General features: G+C 33.2%; 1 protein-coding gene across 10 annotated transcripts in view; it reads right to left on the reverse strand.

The window, feature by feature from the left end:
• Positions 1-22,979, reverse strand: part of PRPF40A (pre-mRNA processing factor 40A) — a 54,419-nt gene that overhangs the window by 26,987 nt on the left and 4,453 nt on the right. For all 10 annotated transcript variants that reach the window (XM_040475097.1, XM_040475096.1, XM_040475102.1 and 7 more), the window contains 3 exons: positions 13,150-13,230; positions 11,663-11,693; positions 9,554-9,570 (listed from right to left, as the gene is read on the reverse strand). In XM_040475097.1, coding sequence (XP_040331031.1) covers positions 9,554-9,570; positions 11,663-11,693; positions 13,150-13,230 — 129 coding nt within the window. The remainder of the gene's footprint in view (positions 1-9,553; positions 9,571-11,662; positions 11,694-13,149; positions 13,231-22,979) is intronic.

Consider the following 22,979-nt stretch of genomic DNA (forward strand, 5'->3'; position numbering starts at 1 on the left):
GACAGTTACTGTATTATTAAAAAACTGTCAAGACAAATGGCAGGTCTGGGGAATCTACCAAAAGTTGACATTTTTACAAATGATAAACTAGAAGGATAAATATGAAGAAGAAATTAAAAAACTATCATTCTTAATATACAAGTATCTACTACAATCATTAAGATGATCTAATGGAAAAATAAACATCGCCATTAACAAAACTCAATGCAGATAAGTAGATATTCAACTTCATTAGTAAATGAAGGAAGCATACAATACGTGAAAACTTTCTGTTCATCAGATAAATCATAGACTTAGTATACAATGTTAAAGGGTGTGAAGAAAAGTGCACTGTCATGCTAGTGTTGGGAATGGAATTAGTATTGTTTTTCTGAATGGCAATTTGCTAGTTCTCATCAAAATTCAAAATGCAAGCAATCTCTTAATGCTGATATTTTATTCACAAAATCCCGTTTATATAGTTGCAAAGATGTACAAGAATGTCCTCTACAGGATTACTTGTAATATCAAAAAATTTGAGATTACTCAGTATCCACACTCATAGGAAAAGAGTTCAATTAGGGTCCATCATACTGTGGACTTATGGAGATCTGTTTAGAAAATGTTGAAGTTACACTGTGAAACAGAGTAAGATGTTGTGATATATCAGCAAAACATACACAGAAAATATTTAAAAGGAAGACTAGGTAAAGGGAAAAAATGCACATATATAATTATCAAGAGAGCTAAAAGATTCCAAAAAGCTAGTCAACAATTAGGTTCTGAATAAATTCAATAAACATATAAATAATTATATGCACATGAGATACGCATTTATACATACATAGATACTTCTGTAAACTATTAAGCCCAACTGAACAAAACCAAAAGCAAGTGACTAAATCTAACATTAAATAGACAGGAAAGTCATCTCCACTACTCTAAATAAGGAAAAGGAGAAAAACCCAAAATATAAGATCAGAATTAAGGAACAACATAACCACAAACAGATGATTTACAATCAATTCCCCAAATCTAAAGGAAATTATTTCCTCACAAAGGACTACAATTTACCCTAGAAGAAAACACATCATACATGAATATTCCAATTACCATAAAAGAACCCAACTAGACAATTTCATAAAACACATCATAAACTTTAAAAAAAACAGAGACGTACAATATACTTCAGATAATCAGAAAAGATGAAAAGTTCCTTACTAATAACAAAACTCAAGAGAAAGGTATCAAAAAAGAAAAGCAGGTAATGTTACTTATGAGTGTTATTTTTAAATGTAAAAATTTAAAAATAACATTAACCCATTAGCCAAAAGAATCCTGCATTGTATATATTCGGGTAAAGTAGAACTTATTGTAGAAGTGCCAGGTGGTTTGATATTGGGAAATCTATAGAGAAGAAATTATTTCTGTTAACAAATTGAAAAAAAGAAAACACCACATGAGCACACCAACAGACTTGGTCAAATCACATCTTGAAAATTATGACCATTCATGGGGCGCCTGGGTGGCGCAGTCAGTTAAGCGTCCGACTTCAGCCAGGTCACGATCTCGCGGTCCGTGAGTTCGAGCCCCGCGTCAGGCTCTGGGCTGATGGCTCAGAGCCTGGAGCCTGTTTCCCATTCTGTGTCTCCCTCTCTCTCTGCCCCTCCCCCGTTCATGCTCTGTCTCTCTCTATCCCAAAAATAAATAAACGTTGAAAAAAAAATTAAAAAAAAAAAAAAAAAAAGAAAATTATGACCATTCAGAAGTATTAAAAAAAACAAACGCACTTAACAAAAACACCTGAATGATAAAGGCCAACTTATCAAAAACCAATAAAAATTACTGTAAAGCCACTTCCATTAAAATCATGAACAAAATGCGAGTCTGCAATCACTGTGTTTCAACAAATACATTATGGCAATAAAATGAAGTAAATAATTGGTATAAATATTTGGGAAAGAGATATATTCTCATATCTTTACTGCTAAAGATTCAAATAAAATCTAGTTAAAATGAAAAAAAAGTATTCTAATTTTCTAGGAAAATAAAAAAGTATTCCAATATTCCACTTGGCTATAAGGTAAATATATTAAAATCTTTGAACTAACAATAACTAGCTTGAAATAAAAACACAAAAATATCCTATTCACAATATAACAAATTTTTAGAAGGTAAAATAAATAAAAATAGCTATGATAGCAGTTTATCCCACCTAAACAGAATTTAAAGCAAAAACCAAAATGAAACCAGAGGGACTTCTGTATGGGTAAAAAGCAACACACCAAACTTAGCATGCATTTACCAATTTAGTCTTGAAATCACAGCAACAATAAAAAAATACAGGGAGAAAAATAAGAGATCTTTTCAAGTTAAAGATTTTAAGACACTCCCCCCCCCTTAGGTAGATCAAACAGATGAAAGATATGCCAAGACAAAAGAATCACAAATTGACCTTAAATTAAAAGCACCCAAAATATTCCAAAAATCTAATCTTAAAACGAACACAAATGAAGGTTTAGTACAATGCAAACAACAGCTCATAGACTGCTTTCTAAAGATTATATGCAAAAAAGTATACTTCATCAAAAAAAAAAGGAAAAAAAATGTCACCCAAAGACATGATCCATGAAAGAAAAGAAGTAACTGTCAGAGATTCATTAAAAATTTCTGTTCTGGGGGCGCCTGGGTGGCACAGTCGGTTAAGCGTCCGACTTCAGCCAGGTCACGATCTCGCGGTCCGGGAGTTCGAGTCCCACGTCGGGCTCTGGGCTGGTGGCTCAGAGCCTGGAGCCTGTTTCCAATTCTGTCTCCCTCTCTCTCTGCCCCTCCCCCGTTCATGCTCTGTCTCTGTCCCAAAAATAAATAAACGTTGAAAAAAAAAAAAAAAGTTTAAAAAAAAAAAATTTTCTGTTCTGCCAAAGTCACAGTAAAGAGAATGAAAAGACAAGCCAAAACCTGGGAGAAAACATCTGCAAAGGGCACGGGTGATAAAAATTAAAAAAAAACAACAACAAAAAAACCACCTGTTAACCAGAATATACAACCCTCTCCCCCAACCCCCGCTTTTTGTTTTTTACAGTTTATTTATTTTGAGAGAGACAGAGAGAGCACGAATGCGGGAGGTGCAGGGAGGGAGAGATCCCAAGCAGGCTCCATGCTGCCAGCGCAGAGCCTGATGTAGGGCTTGAATTCACAAATCTGTGAGATCATGACCTGAGCCAAAACCAAGAGTCAGACACTTTGACTGAGCCACCCAGGCACCCCAGAATACACAGAGACCCCTTAAAACTTAGCAGTAAGAATACAAACAACCCAATCAAGAAATGGTCAAAGATCTGAACAGATACCTCACCAAAAAAGACATACAGGGGATAAAGAAGCCTATGACAAGATTCTTAACACTGTACATTATTACAAATTAAAATTAACTCCCATTTATTACTGGTGAGACTTCAAAACAGCATAGCCACTTTGGAAGAGAGTTTGGGAGTTTCTTAAAAAACTAAATACATTAAAAAAATTTTTTTAATGTTTATTTTGGAGAAAGATAGTGAGCAAGTGCACACAATAGAGGGGGACAGAAGATCCAAAGTGGGCTCTGTGATGTGGGGCTCTAACTCACAAACCATGAGATCACGACCTGAGTCGAAGTCGAACACTCAGCTGACAGAGCCACCCAGGTGCCTCAAAAACCAAATACATTTTTACCATATGATCAAGCAAGTATGCTCCTTGGTTATTTATCCAAATGGCTGAAAACTTATGTCCACACAAAGGCCTACTAATTAACGTTTGTAATAGTTTTAATGATTGCCAAAACATGGAAGCGAAACTAAGATGTCTTTCAGTAGATGAATGAATAAACTTGTGGCAAGTCCAAACAATGAAATATCATTCACTATTATTATTACTATTGTATTATTCAGTCCCCAAAAGAAAAAAGGTATTAAGCCATGAAAAAAAAAAGCATATTAAATGCATTTAAGTGAATGAAGCCAGTGAAGAGGGTATATACTGTATGATTCTAACCATATGATACTCAGAAAAAGTAAAACTATATAGGCAATAAAGAGATCAGTCGTTGCCAGGGGTAAGGAGTGGAAATTTTTAAGGTAGTGAAACTACTCTGTATGCACTGTCGTGACAGATACAACTCATAGAATGCAGAACACTGAGACTAAACTCTAATGTAAATTGGACTGTGGGTAATAAAGATGTGTCAATGTAGGATCATTAATTGTAACAAATGTAACACTCTGGTGGGAGATGCTGATATGCATCTGTATGCAAGTAAGGGGAGGGGGTATTAAGAAACTCTCTACTTTGTGTTCAATTTTGCTAAGAACCTATAATCGCTCTACAAAACAGTCTATTTAAAACAATCCTAAACCTAGAAACCAAGAAAAACATACCACTTAATACCCTTTTAACAAAGAAGTCAAATGAAGGAAAAAGAAAAGATACTGGGAGCTGAGTGAAATGAAAACTATGTCAAATCTTAAGCAACACAGCTATGGCACTATAAAAAATAAGAATGTGTAACAACCATGAGTTAAGTACTCAAGAAACTAGAAAAAAGGCAACAAAGTAACCAAGAAGGAAATAAAGATGACCTCAGAATAAGCTGAAAGGTTGTCCCCTCCAAAATACAAAGTAAAAGCAATGATAGGATTTCTAACTCTATGCTAAATAATTAAATCTCAACAAAGTAGGTATCTGTAAAAACATAAATTAGAAGAAAATTAAAAGTGAAATAGCTCAACCACCACCAGAGAAATTGAAATGGTAATCCAAAATCTCTATCCTCAAAAAATATTAGGCCCAGTTAGTTTTTAGTTGTGTTCTATCAAGCTGTTAAGAAATAAGTTACGCATCGTTTATATAAGTTGTTCTAAGGATCAGAAAGAAAAGGGTCACTACCCAGATAGAAACAACCTAAGTAAGATATTAGCGAATTGAATTCAGAAGGAATAAATAAACAGGTTCACGTATATATATTCTTAACACCCTTAATGAATAACTAGGATTCACTTTAGTAATGCTGAGATATCAGAAAATACATCTGTACACTTGCACTTTAACAGACTACAGAAGAAATACCATGACCATCTCAACTATGAGTTTTAAAATCCAGTTCATAATGACCTCTCTCTCAGCAAACCAGGAAAAGAAAGCATCAACTTAATAAGGGTCATACATCAAAAAGCTGCAGTAAACATATTAAATAGAGAAATTCAATACATATTTGCTTTGAGAGAGAAAACAAGATAAAGATGACAGTTTATCACTGCTACTACTCACCATAGTACTAGAGGTTCTGGCTGACACAATAAAAGTTGAAATATTAGATATGATGATTAGAAAAACTCGTTATTTGAGGAAGATAGTGTAACACACACAGAAAACCCAAAAAGCAACAGGAGTTCAGCAAACCTCCTGGATAAAGTATAGGAGAAAGATTCAAAATAGCACCAAATCTTATAAAACATCTATAAATTAACAGAATGAGGGATAGACAAGCCTTCAATAGGAAAAACTTAAAGCCGTATTACAAAACAGACAAAAAAACTGACTACCATGTTCACTGATATGACTTAATATTGTAAATACGCCCCACAATCTATAAATTCAATGCAACGCCAATCAAAATACCAAAATTATCTTTTTGGACAACCTGACAAACTGATTAAAAAATTTAGATAGTATAATGTCATTTATAGAAAAAAAAATTATATATAAAAAACCTAAAGACTTCACCAAAAAACCTGTTAGAAAGAAATTCAGTAACATTGCAGGGTACAAAAATCTGTTGCATTTCTAAACACGAACAAAGTTAAGAAAAATTAAGAAAAAAAAAATTCCATTTATGAATGCACCAAAAATAGTACAATGTCTAGGAAAAAATGTAAGCAAGGAGGTGAAAGACCTGTACGCTGAAAACTGGATACTGATGAAAATAACTGAAGACTAAATAAATGGAAAAGATGTTCCATATGCTCATGGACTGAAAACTGATATTGTTCAAATGTCCATACTACATAAAGCAATCTATAGAATCAATGTAATCCCTATCAAAATACCAATGACACTTTAAAAAAAAATAGAACACACTGTCCTAAAATTTGGATGGAACCACAAAAAGACTGAATAGCTAAAAAGTAATCCGAAGAACAAAGCTGGAGGCATCATGCTCCCTGCTCTCAAACTGTATTACCAAGGTATTGTAATCAAAATAGTATATAGTACTGGCATAAACACAGATATCTAGATAGTATAACAGAATCAAGATCTCAGAAATAAACTTATGTATGGTTGATTTACGACAAAGGAGGCAAAAATATACAAGAAAAGGACAGCTGCATGCAAAATAAAACTAACTAGTTAGATTAGTATTTTCCATCATGCATAAAAATCAACCCAAAATGGATTTAGGCTCGAATGTAAGACCTGAAGCCCTAAAACTCCTAGAAAAAAGGCGGCAAAGCTCCTTGATCATCACTCTTGGCAATCATTTTTTTGGATCTGATTCCACAGCAAACATAACAAAAGCAAAATATACAAGTGGACTACATCAAACTAAAAACCTCTGGCACAACAAAGGAAATCAACAAAATGAAAAAGCAACCTACTGAAGGAGAGAAAAATATTTGCAAAACATGCATATGATAAAGGGCTAACATCCAAAACCTATAAAGACCTCATACAACTTAACAGCAAAAAAACCAAAACAAAAAAACCCTAAAAATCTGATTAAAAAACAGGCAGAGGATCTGAATAGACATTTTTCCAGAGCAGATATACAGATGACCAAAAGACTTATGAAAAGATGCTCAACATCACTATCAGGGAAATGCAAATCAAAACTACAATGTGATATCACCTTACAGTTGTTAGAATGCTTATTCTCAAAAAGAGATAATAAATGTTAGCCATGTTGTGGGGAAAAGGAAATCCTCATGCACCACTGGTGGGAATCTAAATGCTTTAGCCCCTACAGAAAATAGTATGAAGGCTCTTCAAAAAATTAAAAGTAGAACTACCATACTATTCAGCTGTTCCACTTCTGGGCATTTATTCAAAGAACACAAAATCATTAACTTGAAAAGATTTATGTACCCCTTGGTTCATTGCAGCATTATTATTTACAAAAGCCAAGATATGGAAATAACCTAAATGTCCCTAGATGGATGAATGGATAAAGATGTGGTACACGCACAAAAATACTATTCAGCTATAAAAAGGATGAAATCTTGCCATTTGCAACAACACAGACGGGCCTTGAAGGCATTATGCTAAGTAAGAGAAGTCAGAGGGAGAAAAACAAATACCTTAAGATCTTACTTACATGCAGAATCTAAAAAACCCAAACTCAGATACAGAGAACAGATTACGTGTGGAGGTTCAAAATCGGTGGAGGGGGTAAACAGGTACAAATCTCCACTTATTTTAAAATAAGTAGGTTATGGAGATGTAATACTGTGTTGTATATTTGAAGATTAAGAGAGTACATCTTAAAAGTCCTCATCACAAGAACAAAAGATCTGTAACCAGGTATAATGACAGATGTTAACTAGATGTATTGTGATCATTTCAAAATGGATACAAATATCAAATTATTATGTTGTAAAAAAATAAACAAAGAATATAAAGAAATAAGAACAAGAAAAAACACCCAAAAAATCTACACAAAAAATTTCCTGAACTTTTCCCAATACACGCATTTCTGAGCACATGTATCCAAGTGATCACCTATTCAGGAGGGTAGATGGGAGTGAAGATGAAGAATAAAGTGAAAAAATATGAGGAATCCTCTCAGGATCAATGACAATGACTATCATCTGAAGAATTCAAGTAACTCAAATTTGTGTACCTGAAATCTAATAAGAATTAAAGCAAAAAGAAGTTTTCAAATATACAGTATTTTTAGATGGGAAAATTTAATAGAAAAGTAGAAAATGTCAATTCTCCCAAAACTGAAATGAATTAAATATAATCCCAGATAAAAACACAATTTTGTCTTTTAGTGTGTGTGGGTATGCATATACTTACAGATTATTTTTGGAGGGGGATACAAGAATTCATGTACTAACATCCAAAACCATTTAAGGACATAATGAAAAGAGAAACCATGAAGACTTGCCTTACTAAATATTAAAGTTATTTTAACTGGAAAACGTGAGAAATTGGATGAAAAACAAATACATACAGCCAATGCAGAAGAAAACTCAGAAACAGATGTCAGAGTATGTACAAATTTAATATATGATAGAAAAGATTCTTCCAATTGAGGGAAAAAGGGGTTTCACAGACAATGGACACAACCAAAACATTAATGGTGGTGGTCCCCTCAAGGTGGAAACATTTAGGGTGAAATTTACTTTCTTCTAACTTATGTTTGCTTCTTAATCCCTCAAGTGAGCCTGCATTATTTAAATCAATAGGAAAAACATGCAGCAATCACTAGTCAAAAATACAAAAAGGCACTTACAATGGAATACGACATGGACATTTAAAAACCATTCAACTTTAAAAAACAGAAGATACAAGAAACTTTCAAACATTTAAATACAGTTCACAATTAAAAGTCTTCCCCCCATATTTAAAATATTAACACATTTATAATCAAGTCACAGCTTTCTGTATTTCCTCAACCATAATATGAGGATAACAGCTACCTCTCAGGACTATTTTGATTAAATGAGATCATACATATGAAGTCTTCTTTCCATTGATCTTTAAGGAATTAAAAAACACAAAAATCAAAGAAAACCTTGAGGCCAAAAGCTATGGCTTTTATCAAGAAGGATAAAATAGGAATCCTTAAGTAAGGCTTTCAAGCTTATTTTCCCAAACATCATAAAAATATGTAACAGAACACCACATACCGAAATATTAACAAAAATAACTGTAACTACTATCTTAAAATCAAGTATGGAGAAAAAGAAATGCAGCATAGAGGTATCATTCTCTCCTTCCCTAAGGGAGGGAAAAGTCAAGCAATTCTGAATATCGTATTGGTCTTTCTGACACAATTAGGGAAGGTACAAGCAAAAAAGCATTTTAAAATTCTGTGTATTAGGAAAAGTTTATGTAAGACTTATAGTAATAAACAAGGGCACACAAATGTTTGTATACGAAAGCACGTTCTAATATAAACCTTATGTGAAAATTATTGGTTAATTACTGTGTTCCTACTAGTTCTGTTTCCCTTCTAATCGTACCAGGGAAATTAAAATCTTTGTAAAATCTGGTACGTAGCTGATTCCTTTTTTTCTCATTAAGTCCCATCAAAATTAGATTTTAAGGTAAATCATTCAATTTTTTTTTTTTTTTAAGTAGGCTTCATGCCCAACATGGGGTCTGAACTCACACCCTTAGGATTAAGACCTGAGCTGAGATCAAGGGTCAAACACTTAACTGAGCTATCCAGGTGCCCCTCAAACAATTTTTCAACCTTTGCCATAGAAAAGAAAAAAAGATTCAACTTTAGTAGATAAACTTTAAAACAGAAATAAGGATCAATGTAGGCTAAAGAAGTATAATGAAATAAATATATTCCAGAGGTACTTACTGCACCAGACGCTGTACCTTTAAAAAAAAAAAAAGAATATTTACAATGTGATAAATCATACTCTTCTTGAGTGAACAGTTTTAAAGTATTTGTTCATACTATTTCTTCTGCCTTATCCTAGCACACTAAATATAAGGCTGTTCCATGTGACCTATGTGCATGCTCTCTTTTCCACAAAACAAATACTACAGCCTAAAGCATTTTCAGAATAAAGTGGCACTTTGAACCTGCAAAATGAAAACTCACTTGGATCCAGTTTGAGAAGTATTCACAACCTCTGCCTTTTGTTTCTCGTCTTGCTGTTATAGGTGTTTATCTTGACTAATTCCTTTCTCTACTACAGTACTGAAATATAATACGTCAGACTTCAGATTCTATGCTTTAGATTTCTGGCAACTTCCACTATATAAATTCCATACTTGTGGTGTACAATACAGTATCCAGTAGCTACCACACGTCTGCTTAGGTTAAAATTTTTAATAAACATTAAATAAAATAAAAAAATTCAGTTCTTTTGCACTAGCCAATTTCATGGACTCAGTAATCACATGTGGCTATTGACTACTGTATTCAACAGTACATATTACAGAACATTTCCAACACTGCAGAAAGGTTTATTAGATGGTACTATCCTATATTATTATCAAAACCCCTTTAGACATAAGGGGAAATCCCCATTAGTCACCAAGTTCAAATGAATAAGCTTTAACTTTAGAAACTAGTAATTTAAAACTACGTGTAAAAAAAGAAAGTATATGTAAAAAGAGAATAAAACAAAGTAAACACACACACACACATATATATACTGAGAACAATCAAAGGAAGCTACTATGGATATCACTGGTAGAGCTAAGGCATTTAAAAAGTAATTAAGAAGAAATTTTATGAGTCTGTTTCTGACTTACAGACACAGGAAACAAATTGTTGGTTACCAAAAAGGGGAGGGCAAAATAGGCAAACAGGATTAAGAGATACAAACTTCCAGTTGTAAAATAAGGCAATGGAATGAACAGCACAGGAAGTATAGTCAATAATATTATAGTAACTCTGGATGGTGACAAATGGTAACTAGACTTACTATGGGGATCATTTTGTAACGTATTAAAATATCGAATCAAAATGTTCTACAACTAAAACTAATAGAATATTGTATATCACTTATACTTCAGTTAAAAAAAATTTTTTTAAGGTGATTTTCCAGGACTATTTAGGCTAATAGTAACAGTAATCAGCTCTAGATATCTAAATAGGCAAAATACTATACTATGTATTTCAGAACATCATTTCAGCTTAAATAAATTTGTGAAGTATCTTAAAAAGACCAATTATGCCCCATATAAACCTGCAGAAAAGCACAACATAGTGCATTTTAAATGTTTCAAACCATGTTTAAAACAAGAAATGTTTTGGCATAATCATGGAATAAGGCTGAGCATCTGTAAAACCAATTTACCTGGAACATTATTTATTCATGGATAATTGAGGCACTACTATTATATACAGAAAGTACACTAGGTGAAACAAAGTTATTGATAACTGGCTGCTTTACCACAAGGTTTACAAACTCCAATGGCTACAAGGACGAAGTAGTCCAGAAGCCCAATGAGAGTTGGCCTTCATACCTAAAGGAAGGAGTTACTACCTCATTCCACAATGTTTGTGGAGTACAAGTATGGGCTCAACCAGAATTTCTCATTCAAATATTCTCTGATTACCTACTGTGTTCACAAGGACCACTGTCAACAATGAATATTCAGATAATCCCATTTTTCAAGATAAATTCAAATCTTTGTGTAAAAAGATACATTTAATTCTTACATAGGGCCCACAGACTTTAAATGTTGTCAACTAATTATAAAACTTAAAAACATTTGGGTAAAGAGTAACTATAGACCAAATCTGGTCCCAGGACTCCAGATCTAGTAATTTTTTATGGATTAAATTATGAATGCTACCCCTGTTTCCCACAGCTTAAAAAAAAAAAAAGAAAAAAGAATCAGGAGTTAATCATAAAGCCCCAAGAGACACTGCTTTTATTACTTATTATAATAAAACGATAGCTACTGTTCAAATGAAGTTTAATATTTAAACCATAAATGGCATACATACCAGCTGCTACATCCATATTATTTACTCCTGGCTGTAAGAAAAAAAATGAAATTAGTAATATTCACCTGTTTAAACTATATTTTATATATGTTCCTCATAAAGCACAATCAGTCCCCTTTATTTATAATTCTCAAGCCACTGATTCAAAGTTTCTCAGTAAGTTTCAGTGGTACTAGTTCCCTGAGCTTGCTATAAACTGTAAAAGCACCAATAACTTGGGGCTACTGAAGCACTTCAATCTAAGTGTTTTATTTATGTGATCATCAGTTACATATAGTTCCACAACCCTTTACCCACAATTCTGAAACAGAAAAAGCTCTAAAAACCAAGTTTTTTCAAGTTTCAAATCAACACTCATTAGAGTGGCAAAATCTGCCCTGAATGACACGAGCTCTGTCTTTATTTATCCCACTCCAGACAGAATATCCCTAAGATACTGCTACAGAAATATTGTGTTCGAAATTATAAGGCACTGTCCAAACACCCTGAGGGAAACCTTTATATGATATATAGAGTACACAAAGTACAATTTTACAATATTAAGCAACTTAAGAATATATTTGGCCCAAGGGTTTTGGATAAGACCTTTGCAAATTTACCACCCCAGTGGAGTATGCCACATCTACTCATTACAACCACTAGGCTACCAGGTAATAAATAAGTTATGCTCATATGAATATAATAATGATATACATATTGCTATACAATTCAATAAGGGTGAAAAGGCTGTCAAGCATTTTCTAAGTAATGTGCCATCACTGAAGTCTCATATAAGATAAATTTCGAATAAAACCTTCTGATTTCTAAATCTAGGATCGAGTACTAAATCCCACTACATCAATTTTTAATTAACACTCCATAAAGCAAATGTCTACTCTTTAAGATTAAAATGCTACCAGACCAGGGGCAGGGTGGCTCAGTGAACTAAGTATCTGACTCTTGATTTTGGCTTAGTTCATGATCTCATAGTTGTCAGATCAAGCCCCATGTTGGGCTCTGGTCTGGGCAGGGAGCCTGCTTAAGATGTTCTCTCTCCTTGTCTGCCCCTGCCCTTTTTGGGCACAACTGCTTGCATGCATGTGCGCTCTCTCTCTCCTGTCCCCCCCTCGGCCCCCCAAAATGCAACCAAACCAATAAAATGCTTCTACTGGATAGGTTATACTTCTTAGTTATTCTACTCTTGTTTAACATAGATTAAAAACTAAAGATTACACATAAGTACAGGAAAAAATGTGAATGTCTATCACTGAAGAACCTAAAAGATAAAAGCCCACTGTAATTCCCATTTTGTGTTACAGTACTCAAGACATACTTAAAAAGCTAACATGACAGCCTATAAAAAATTATATATAGCATGTTACATCATATATAAAAGTGGTAAAGCAGTCAAAACATCACAGAAAAATTATATATAGCATGTTACATCATATATAAAAGTGGTAAAGCAGTCAAAACATCACAGAAAATAATCACTTTTACTGGATTACCGGTAAGGCAGGCTGCATGGAAGCTTGAGACATATGAGACATCATCATTCCAGGCATTACTGAAGACATCATTCCAGGCATCTAGAATAAAAGTAAAAAAAGGTTACTATATAAAACCAAAGCATTTAACAGGACTTTAAGAATCTATCTGGTTATCAAAGTTAATATGTACACCTCAAGATTTAAACCCAATTAACACTATTATTACATGAATAGTATGCTTAGTAAGTGCTTGTTGAATGAATGAAGTATTTTATCAATGAGCTATTTTAATATTTGCCATAATTTATATGTATAGTTAAAATTATTTTAACAAATAACCTTAAAAGTTTGCACTTTTATTTCCTATGTAAATTTGAGAATATTAACGTCCTTTTAATTTTAACTCCTCACTCATGTTTTTCTCCCTTGTTTGGAGACAATAATTTTTTCTATTTCTCACCTTTGACTTTTAATATCTGTAGTAAATAAATTTTACAGTAATCTGGCTCTTTAAAAAATTCTAGATCAAAGGTACTTAAAATTCAATGACTAAAAAATATGTAAAAAACCCCAAACTTCAGACATAAATCACCTATGCCTTCTCTTGAAAAGAAAAACTTAATAAAGCACATAAACGAATATCTGAAGAAAGAAAATACTAGTTTTGGAGGTTAATCTAGCCTACCAATGTCTGCCATCCAAAACTATGAATGAATCTTTACTACCAAAAATGAATTAGAAAAACATGTAAATTAACATAAATTTCCAAGGGATTTTGACCCAACAGTCATCCATATTAGTATAATCCCACATTATAACTTTGATTGTAATAGGAAAAAATCTAAGAAAAACATGGAGGGGGATAAAAATCGTATATAATAATCATAGGTACTGGAACACAGTAAGTAGGTATTTAGTTTCAAATTAAATGAAAATTGGGAGAAATAGGAAATACAAACAAGTATATTGGTCAACAGGAACATATAAAGTCTACTAAAGGTAATAAGAACACTTGTATACTGAATTTTATTATTTGAGAAAATCAACTCAGAGCAAAACGAGGCTAAAGTACCATTAAAATGAAGTATCATTGTATTAATGGATTAAAAAACAAACAAAAAGGTTTTCTGTTCCTTAAAATACCCGATAAATTCCTTAAACATCATGGAACAAGAACGTGACAGAAAACATGTGACCAGTACTTGGAATATATGGTGAAATTAACAGTTGGAAAAAAAAAAAAAAAGGTTCAGAATTTGAAAACAAAAGTACAAGCTTCCACTACCCAGGCTAAAAGAATTAGAGAAATAATTATACATTAAGAGAAAAAAACAGAGCAATCAAATGAGAACTAGGCTTGTTCCCTCCTTGCCCTACTCTCAACAATATATACTCACACCTAATTTTACTTTAGGCTAATAGCAATGTAGTTTTGCATTCTTAAAGTACTAAATAACTGATTATGAGAGGAAGCATACTGGGCAACAGAGAGAAACAGCCTGGTACTTAAAATGGTCTATATATAAAATCCAAAGCTGTCAACATATCGAAAAATTAGAATTCTAAGCTAAATTGAAAAGCTGAACTTTGAAAACTTGGGAAAGAAGTATTTTCTCATAACAACTAAAGACAATTAAGTGGGGTAAAATCTCCATCATGTAACAGAACACTTCCACATGGTAGCAGTACAAATGAATCTAATTTCAATTTGAAATACTCGACTTCAGAAGACAGGGATCAAATCCCATTTAAAAACCAAGGGACAAAAATCCTTACATATAACAAAAGTTGACTAGAACAGGCCAGTGACACTTAAAGCAAACAATATTTGAAAACCATTAAACAGTCTGACAGAGTTCTCAATTGTTTTTCTTCCCACACTTCAAATCTTAAAACAGCTAGAAAATTTGCGTTTAGACTAAAACTCATGGAATTGGATTATAGAGATTTAGTGTTAAATAAAAAGCTAAATTCTCCCTCAACATCTCTGTGAATTCTGAGGGGCAGCAACTAGTTAGGCTTGTTCAACTGGACAAACACTGGAAAGATTCTTAAATTACGTACAACTGAGCATCTGAAAATAAATAGATTATTAATGTAATTTTAGACAAAAACTGTGATATTTTAAATATGAAGCTAAAGAACAAAAACATAAATACGAAATATACTACATTCTTATGAAAAGCTATTTTAAGTATTAGACAAAATAAAAACTCTTCCAGACACCTGAGCATCACAAAAAGCCTGTTCCCCGAAGCCTAAAGAATCTACTTTGTGGAAATGTTACGATTTCCTTTTTTAAACATTAATTTTAGGATACACATAATATGGGGATATATGTTTCAACTCATCTGGATTCTTCCAGAGGATTTGTGTTAACTTAGGCCAGTCATTGGCAGCACCATCAACATGATACCATTTAAAATTTCTAAGTTATCAATATTTTGTTTTATACAAACTGATCCAGGTTGCAAGCTTATGAGACTTCTGGTTCAAACCCTCAGAAGTGACTTTTCCCTCCCTCAGCCCAATAACCAAAGTTGAGGCATTCAGAAGTTACTTTGTTGTCCCTCTGTAGGTTTACTTCTTGCTTCACATGAAGGGACTAAACAGCCCCTTGGTCTCCCAGCTTTATCTGAAGAGTATTTTAGACTTCTCATTAGGTTTTTTTTCTAAGGGCACATCATATAATGGAGTATCTTACCACTAATAGCATCTTAAGTTCAATGAAAATAGGATGTTGACTCAAAATAGTTGAAGGAAAAATTCTTAACACAGTTGCTACAACGATGCCACTATGAATTCCATCAGCCAGATCATTCTTGAAGCTACAAAGCAGTAGTTCATATAAGCTTAATGAAAAGTACACTAGAAAATCACAGTCATGTAGAGCTTCACAAATTTCAATTTAAGCTACTTTTGAGAATATATTATTATAATTACAAAATTTTAGTTATTAGGAAACAGAAGAAAATGGAATGGTAGAACACATACATGTGAGCCATAAGTTAAATTGTCTAAAATATTAAATATCTGAATTTTATGGACACTTTGACACTTCTTAAAACCATAATTAATTCAGATATTCTACTTGGCATACTGTATTCATAAACGGCCAACCATTTGTGTATATATACTATATAAAAATTTTTCTATGCGTATTTCTATTCTTTTAATAACAAGTTTAATCATTTATCACAATGTCCTCAGAAGAAATACCAGTGTGAAAAAAAAAACCAAGTAGAAATTGGGGAGCACTGCACAATCTGCTCATTCTTAGCATCCCAATTTGGGAAGTTCCTAATGTTAGATAAAATCAAGCCTGTTTCATTCTTTACCAGATATTTTTAAAATTAAAGGTAAAGTAATAAAAGCAATTCCATCGACGCTACAACACATTAGTTGCTCAAAATGTAAACTAAATTAGCCCAGTTGTTTTATGATATCAAAACAAAGTGAAGATCTTCACGTGGGCACTTCAAAAGTTCTTTTCTTCATTATTATTTCCTGAAGTTTTTCCTGCTGGAAAGAAATCACACAACCTAAGCTATTTTTGTCTAAAAATTAACTTTTTAAATCTTGTTGATTATTCAAAACCATTCTTTCTGCAAACCTGAAGTTGTAAATTGATTATCTAAAAAGTTAGATTGCTCTTTTTAAAAAGTATACTTTAATGTTTATTCATTTTTGAGAGAGAGAGAGACAGAGTGCAAGCGGGGCAGGAGCAGAGAGAGAGGGAGACATAGAATCCGAAGCAGGCTCCCAGGCAGGAGCAGAGAGAGAGGGAGACACAGAATCCGAAGCAGGCTCCCGGCTCTGAGCTGTCAGCACAGAGCTCGACGCGGATCTCAAACTCACAAGCCGTGAGATCATGACCTGAGCTGAAGTCGGGCGTCTAACCGACTGAGCCACTCAAGCACCCCATAAAAAATTAGATTGCCTTTTTATTTGGTTCCTCTTAAATGTGGTGTTAAAGTCAAATTCCACAAATAAGTACACAGAGGGTATTAAGTCTTATACTTAAAAACCATGATCCTTTATACCACTAACTTACCTTATGAATGAATGAAAAAAATTAATCAGTGAAAAACTGTAAAAACTACATCTCTGAATGTAAGCAGATATTCATTTGATTAGAAATAAATAGAAATACTTCTGTTTAAAAAGTATACCCTTAACAACCCAAAATAATAAGTAGCTGCATTTTGGGAAATTATTTAAGTCCTCTTCATCTACAATTATATATAAATTCAAGACATTTGTCATTTTCTGAGATTACATTTAGATAAACAAAAAATAGACTACATTTGCACAAACTGGAATAGAACCTTACCATTCATGATGTTTCATTAATTTTAGGATACACATAATATAGATATGTATGTTTCAACCCATCTGAATTTTTTTGAGATGATTTGTGTCAACTTAGGCCAGTCACTTGGCGGCACCATCAGTATGAAACCATTAAAAGTCTAATAATTTAATTGCCAGGATTTAGGTTGCTAAATTCTCTCAACCTGGATAGTTTAGAATTGCTGAAGTATACACTATTCCTTCAGAATCTAAGGAGGTTAGCTTAATGACATAATCTCCTACTGCTATACAAGGAAGCAGTCTAGTATAGCTATGAAGTATAGTCTAGAGTGAGACTACCAGAATTCCTATACCAGCATGGCCATTTACCAGCTGTGTGATCTTGGGCTAATTTACATAACCTATCTGGGCCTCAATTTTCTCCTTATAACCTGGGGGAAAATAGCACTCATCTATTAAGACTGCTATAGGGATCAAATGGAACAATGCATGGAAGGTGCACAGAACAGTGCTCTATAAATACAGCTGTTTTATTACAACTGCTCTCCTTCAAGTAAGATCACCAAAGTTTCTCTTATATTGCCCAGTCTCTCATCTATTCCCTAACTATTAGATCGGCACCTCGGTTCTTTAAAGATACCTAGTAAATAATGTAAAATCATCATCTTTGCTAGGAATCAACATGTGTAATAAGGCAATCCATTTTGAGCATCAAATTTAGTGCTGGCTCTGCAATGTCACTGGACAAATCACTTCATTCACGGAGCCTTACTACTGCCATCTATAAATCAGACATTCATCCTGTAGCCAACTCACTTTTCAGAGTCAAAAGGATCAAATCTCTCAAAGTTATATACAAAGATGGTGCTAGAATTACAATCCTAATACAGATTAGGCATCACCACCCTATTTCCTAAAACCTTAAAAGAAAATTATGTGCAAAAGGGCAAGTAAATAGTTTACATTGTTAACTGATACTTAGCCCACTATCTCTTACTAAACTCCACACTTAAATGAGGGCAAAGAAAATATAAAGAAAACTACTGGGTATGGATATATGACACAAAAACTTAAAAACAGAGTTGAATGAAAATAAACTAATTTTAATTTTTAAAAAGCTCTAAACACAGACTAGGGATACAAACAAACTGTGATGTCTCAAATCATACAGAATTATATTTTAAAACTTCCTTTAAAAAGTCACCCAAGCCTTCTTTCAAACATAAACTATCTGGTATTCAAGTATAGAGGGACATACAACTGTTACTATCTCCTACCCCTTTAAACTAGATTCAGTTTTGTAACTAGTTAAATTAGTCCTTTAAAGTAGATTTAACCTAGAGTCCTTTAAACTAGATTCAGTTTTGTAACTAAATTATTACAGATTGTTTATATGAAACTTTATTTTTTAGTTTTCTCTCAATTGTGGGCATCTTTACAACACAGAGCACATCTCATTTGTGTACATATTATTGGTGCAGAGGACAGGTACACAGACACAGCAGAAACTCAACCTGTATTAGTCAACTTTATGACCAATTCTTATTTCTGTATAGGAGAGAGAAATTTTCCATTGTATTTAACAAATATATGCTAACAAATACATAATGACCACGAAATTACTGGAAAAAAAAATCACCTTTCAGAGAATTAACTATTTTCTTGTATCACATGGCCAAAGAAACTATACCAAGTCTATGTTTCTGAACAGAAACTTAATATTCATTCATGAATCAAAAGATAATTTAAAAAAATCTTAACCTCAACAGAAGATGAGGACCTAACAAGTAAAAAATTATGTTTGTATTGTAATGAGAACATTTTTTTTAAGTCTAAGATAAATGAGTTTTAAGGGGGGGCCCGCCCCCCCATCAAAGCTGAAGATAAAGCAAACTATCTGTCAACTCAAAACAGTCTTCACTTGCTGGCAGGTTTACTCTTTTAACAGACATAGCAGCATCACCCAGATTTGGAGAAGATTCAGGTTTCCACTTTCGGTGTACTGTACACCAAGTAAAAAAGAAGCAATTAGAAGCAGGTTTTCTTTCAAACCCATCATGCAAAACATCATTATCTTTAGTAACCACTAACCACAATTTATTTTTCTTTAATAAGCAAAAGAAATGTATGATTACTTGACCAGAGAAAGAAAACAAATATAAAAGATTCATCTCCACAAAACTTCCAAATGTCTGGAGTAACACGACAGCCATCAGTTAGAAGATGAGAAAATCAAGCATGTGAGGAATGCCTGTAAGTATTCAGTACAGGATATATAGATTCATTTTAACATCACAGCCAAAAGACTTAAATGCTTATTGACTAAAAGTAATATGAAGGTATGGTAAAAGAAAGAAAGAATGAAAGACTAACAACTTCCATATAAGACAGTCATCTACTCATTCTTACTTTCATAAACCTTCAACTTAGCTCTATTATTTCTCTACATAAAAACCAAACATCCTAGTACAGAGTTATAGGACATATACACACAGCTACCAAATCTTTACCTAGCTATTGATATACAATTTCATGATTCTAAGTCATGTCACAGACCTTTCTAACAAACCCAATTAAAAGTCAACCTGTTAACCTGTTGAGATTTGTTCTCTTTCCTTTTTAATCCTGTTACTCAATGGATACATTCGTTGCACTCTACAATGCTTCATTCATGTCTGTTAATACTAATTTGGATGTTGCCTTTTCCTCCTAAAGACCAGACTAAATGAATAAACAGCCCCAATAATAGCATTTCTCACAAAATGCTAATTCCATGCAACATTAATTCCATGCAATGTGCTAGACAAAGCAAAATAAACACATAACAGGGAGGTAAAGAAGGCTGGGGAGGTGGGGGAGCAGAAGTTGGTAAAATAAAACCAAGAAACACTGAGAAAAATGGTTTCAGAAGGCTTCTGCAAGACTTCTCAACATCTTTAGAATACTCTGCCCTTGAATGTCAAAGGCAGAAGAGGGGTACAGTTCATTTTTCCACACTTATAGTCTTCTTAGAGCTCTCCAAATATTCTCCATACTTACAAACACTACTCTAGCTAAGGGTTTTGAATAGGTTAAGTTCATATTTAACTGAAATACTACCTAAAGAAAATAGTATCGTTAGTAAATTCATCAAAATCTAACCACATACACACAGCTGAGAAGTTATACAAACACATTAATTCTAGCTCAATCTATTTTTTAAAAAAATTACTTGCCTGGATAACGTAAATGCATATAGAAAGTTACTGAGATTCAACAATCATGAGCAAATAACTTAAAAAAAAAAAAAGGTCACTTACTAACATTCAATTCAATGGCATGGATTCTCTAAATACCCAAAAGTAAAGGTAATTCAAAACCAATAGGAACAAATCAATGGTCAAATCAACCAGAAAAACCTAAGACACCCAACACTTTGGATTTCTCTGGAAGGCCTATATTCCAAATCATTTTCCCTTAGGGTATGGAAAAATTAACGTCTTAAAAAAACGATCAATAAATCATACTGATAGAAATATATTTGCTTATAATTTAAAATAAAAGGAAATAAATATTTTTGCTTTATTCACCAAACAAAAATTTACTTCATTTTATCTTCCATTTTTATCAAATGAAAAAGCAACTGTAGAGAGGCATACACTAAGAAGTGGTAACAATGTAAAGTCACAAGTAACCAATGAAAATAGTCACATGTAACAACTACTATCTTCAAGGCCTATAATGTAGGAAAGAGTATGTTTTTGTTTCATTCATTCAACAAGTATTTTACTGAGCACCCATGCTGTGCCAAGAACTGTGCTCAGCACCTGTGGACTTCTTAAAAAGTAGAAAACACAGGTCCTGCCCTCTAAGAGCTTACAGTCTATTACTTGCTGGAAAGACAGAGCAATTAAACCATTAAACAAAACAAATCAAAACTAAATCCCCAAATAACCAAAATAGTAAGAGTTGTGGGCAGATTTCATAGGATTTTATTTTAATAGTTTGAAGGGGAGGTGTATGCTGGACAAAGTTATTGTTGAGGATCTTTGAGAGAAAGCAGAACTTGAAATGGTAGAACTTAGGTAAGAAAAGTTCATGGTGGTAGTGAGCTGTGGGCAGGAGGGCATGAACCCCATGAGCTCAGTCATGAACTGATTCAATCACCCAAGATATAAAAAGACCAGCCTGGTTTCAAATTAGGGAGTGTGAAGACATGCAGCTCAGAATCATGCACTGAACTGTACTATGGGAGAGTCTTGGAAGTTAAATTGTGAAATTTAGACATTATACAGGTACAGAAAAACACTGGAGGTTCTTGGGCAAGGAGACAACATGCTGAAATGTAAAAGAATTTGAGGGGGCAGCTTAAAGCAAAAACAAACAGAAAACAAAACAAAAAAGCAACAACAAAAACAAAAAAACCCTAAAAGTCAAAAGCATCTTGGGCATGAGAGTGTAACTGCTTGGGTCCAGATGGCAGCAGGAATAGACTCAAGATCTGTTAAAGCTTGTCTTACTCAATTTAAGGACAAGAAAATCAAACTCATTTGTAAAAAGCAATGATTCATTTATCAATTTAGTGAATAGAGCCCAAAAAGTAATGAATAATTAGAATTAGGGAGGCACTAATAAAAGTATTGTTACTTCCACATCAACCCATAATATCTCATACATATCACCTACTCTTCTTATCAAATGATCTGAATTGAACCATAGGTTGTTAGAGCTGAAAAAGTTTAGTCTTTTACTCTACTTTTCTCATTAAAAGAAAGATAAAAAATTTAAAAAAGAAAAAAAGAGCCAGCTAGAAGGACTTTCAGTGAAGGCAAAATCACCTGTGATAAAGGAAGGACTTGCATGTCCTTTGTGTACAAAGAACAACAAAAATTAGATGTGAAAACATTTTAAAAGCAAAACATTACTTACTATATAAGTAGAAGATGGCCTCACATATAATCACATCTTAAGGCAAATCTCTACTGCAAATTTTTGAGTACTGCCAGCAAGCAGGGAAATTATTTATAATGGTTTTTTTAACCAGTGATAAACCATTATTTAATTTCCATATTATTTAAAGGTTACACAACTTTCAAGGTCCCTTCCAGCTGTTAAGATTCTATGATCCTGTAAAAGCAGAAGAACAACTTTCCCACATGAAGTTAACATACAGTAAGAGGCAAATTTAACCTATACAACAGATAACTGATATAAACTTGAAAGAAATGCACTTTTTAGTACTAATAGATTCAGCCTGAATTCTAAAAGGGGCACTGTAGGTTATCTCCTGAATAAAAACAAATAAAAAAACTCTTTAAGAAAACCATAATACTCCTTTAGCCTGTAACTTGATGCATCAAAAAAATTACGACTTCTGGCTCCATACGTGGGTATTCTGTCCAGTCAGCATACTATTTTACAAACAAGTTTTAAAATTTCACGTCATGTTCACTAACATTCCAAAGACCAGAATCATTTAGCAAGTAAGACTGGCACCAATTTTCATCTTCAGCTGGTCCCAGAATGAGGTCTTAATGTGAACTAGGCAATACACA

This window comes from Herpailurus yagouaroundi, unplaced genomic scaffold, assembly GCF_014898765.1.
Source record: "Herpailurus yagouaroundi ecotype Mexico unplaced genomic scaffold, PumYag 140, whole genome shotgun sequence".
NCBI classification, from domain to species: Eukaryota; Metazoa; Chordata; class Mammalia; order Carnivora; family Felidae; genus Herpailurus; species Herpailurus yagouaroundi.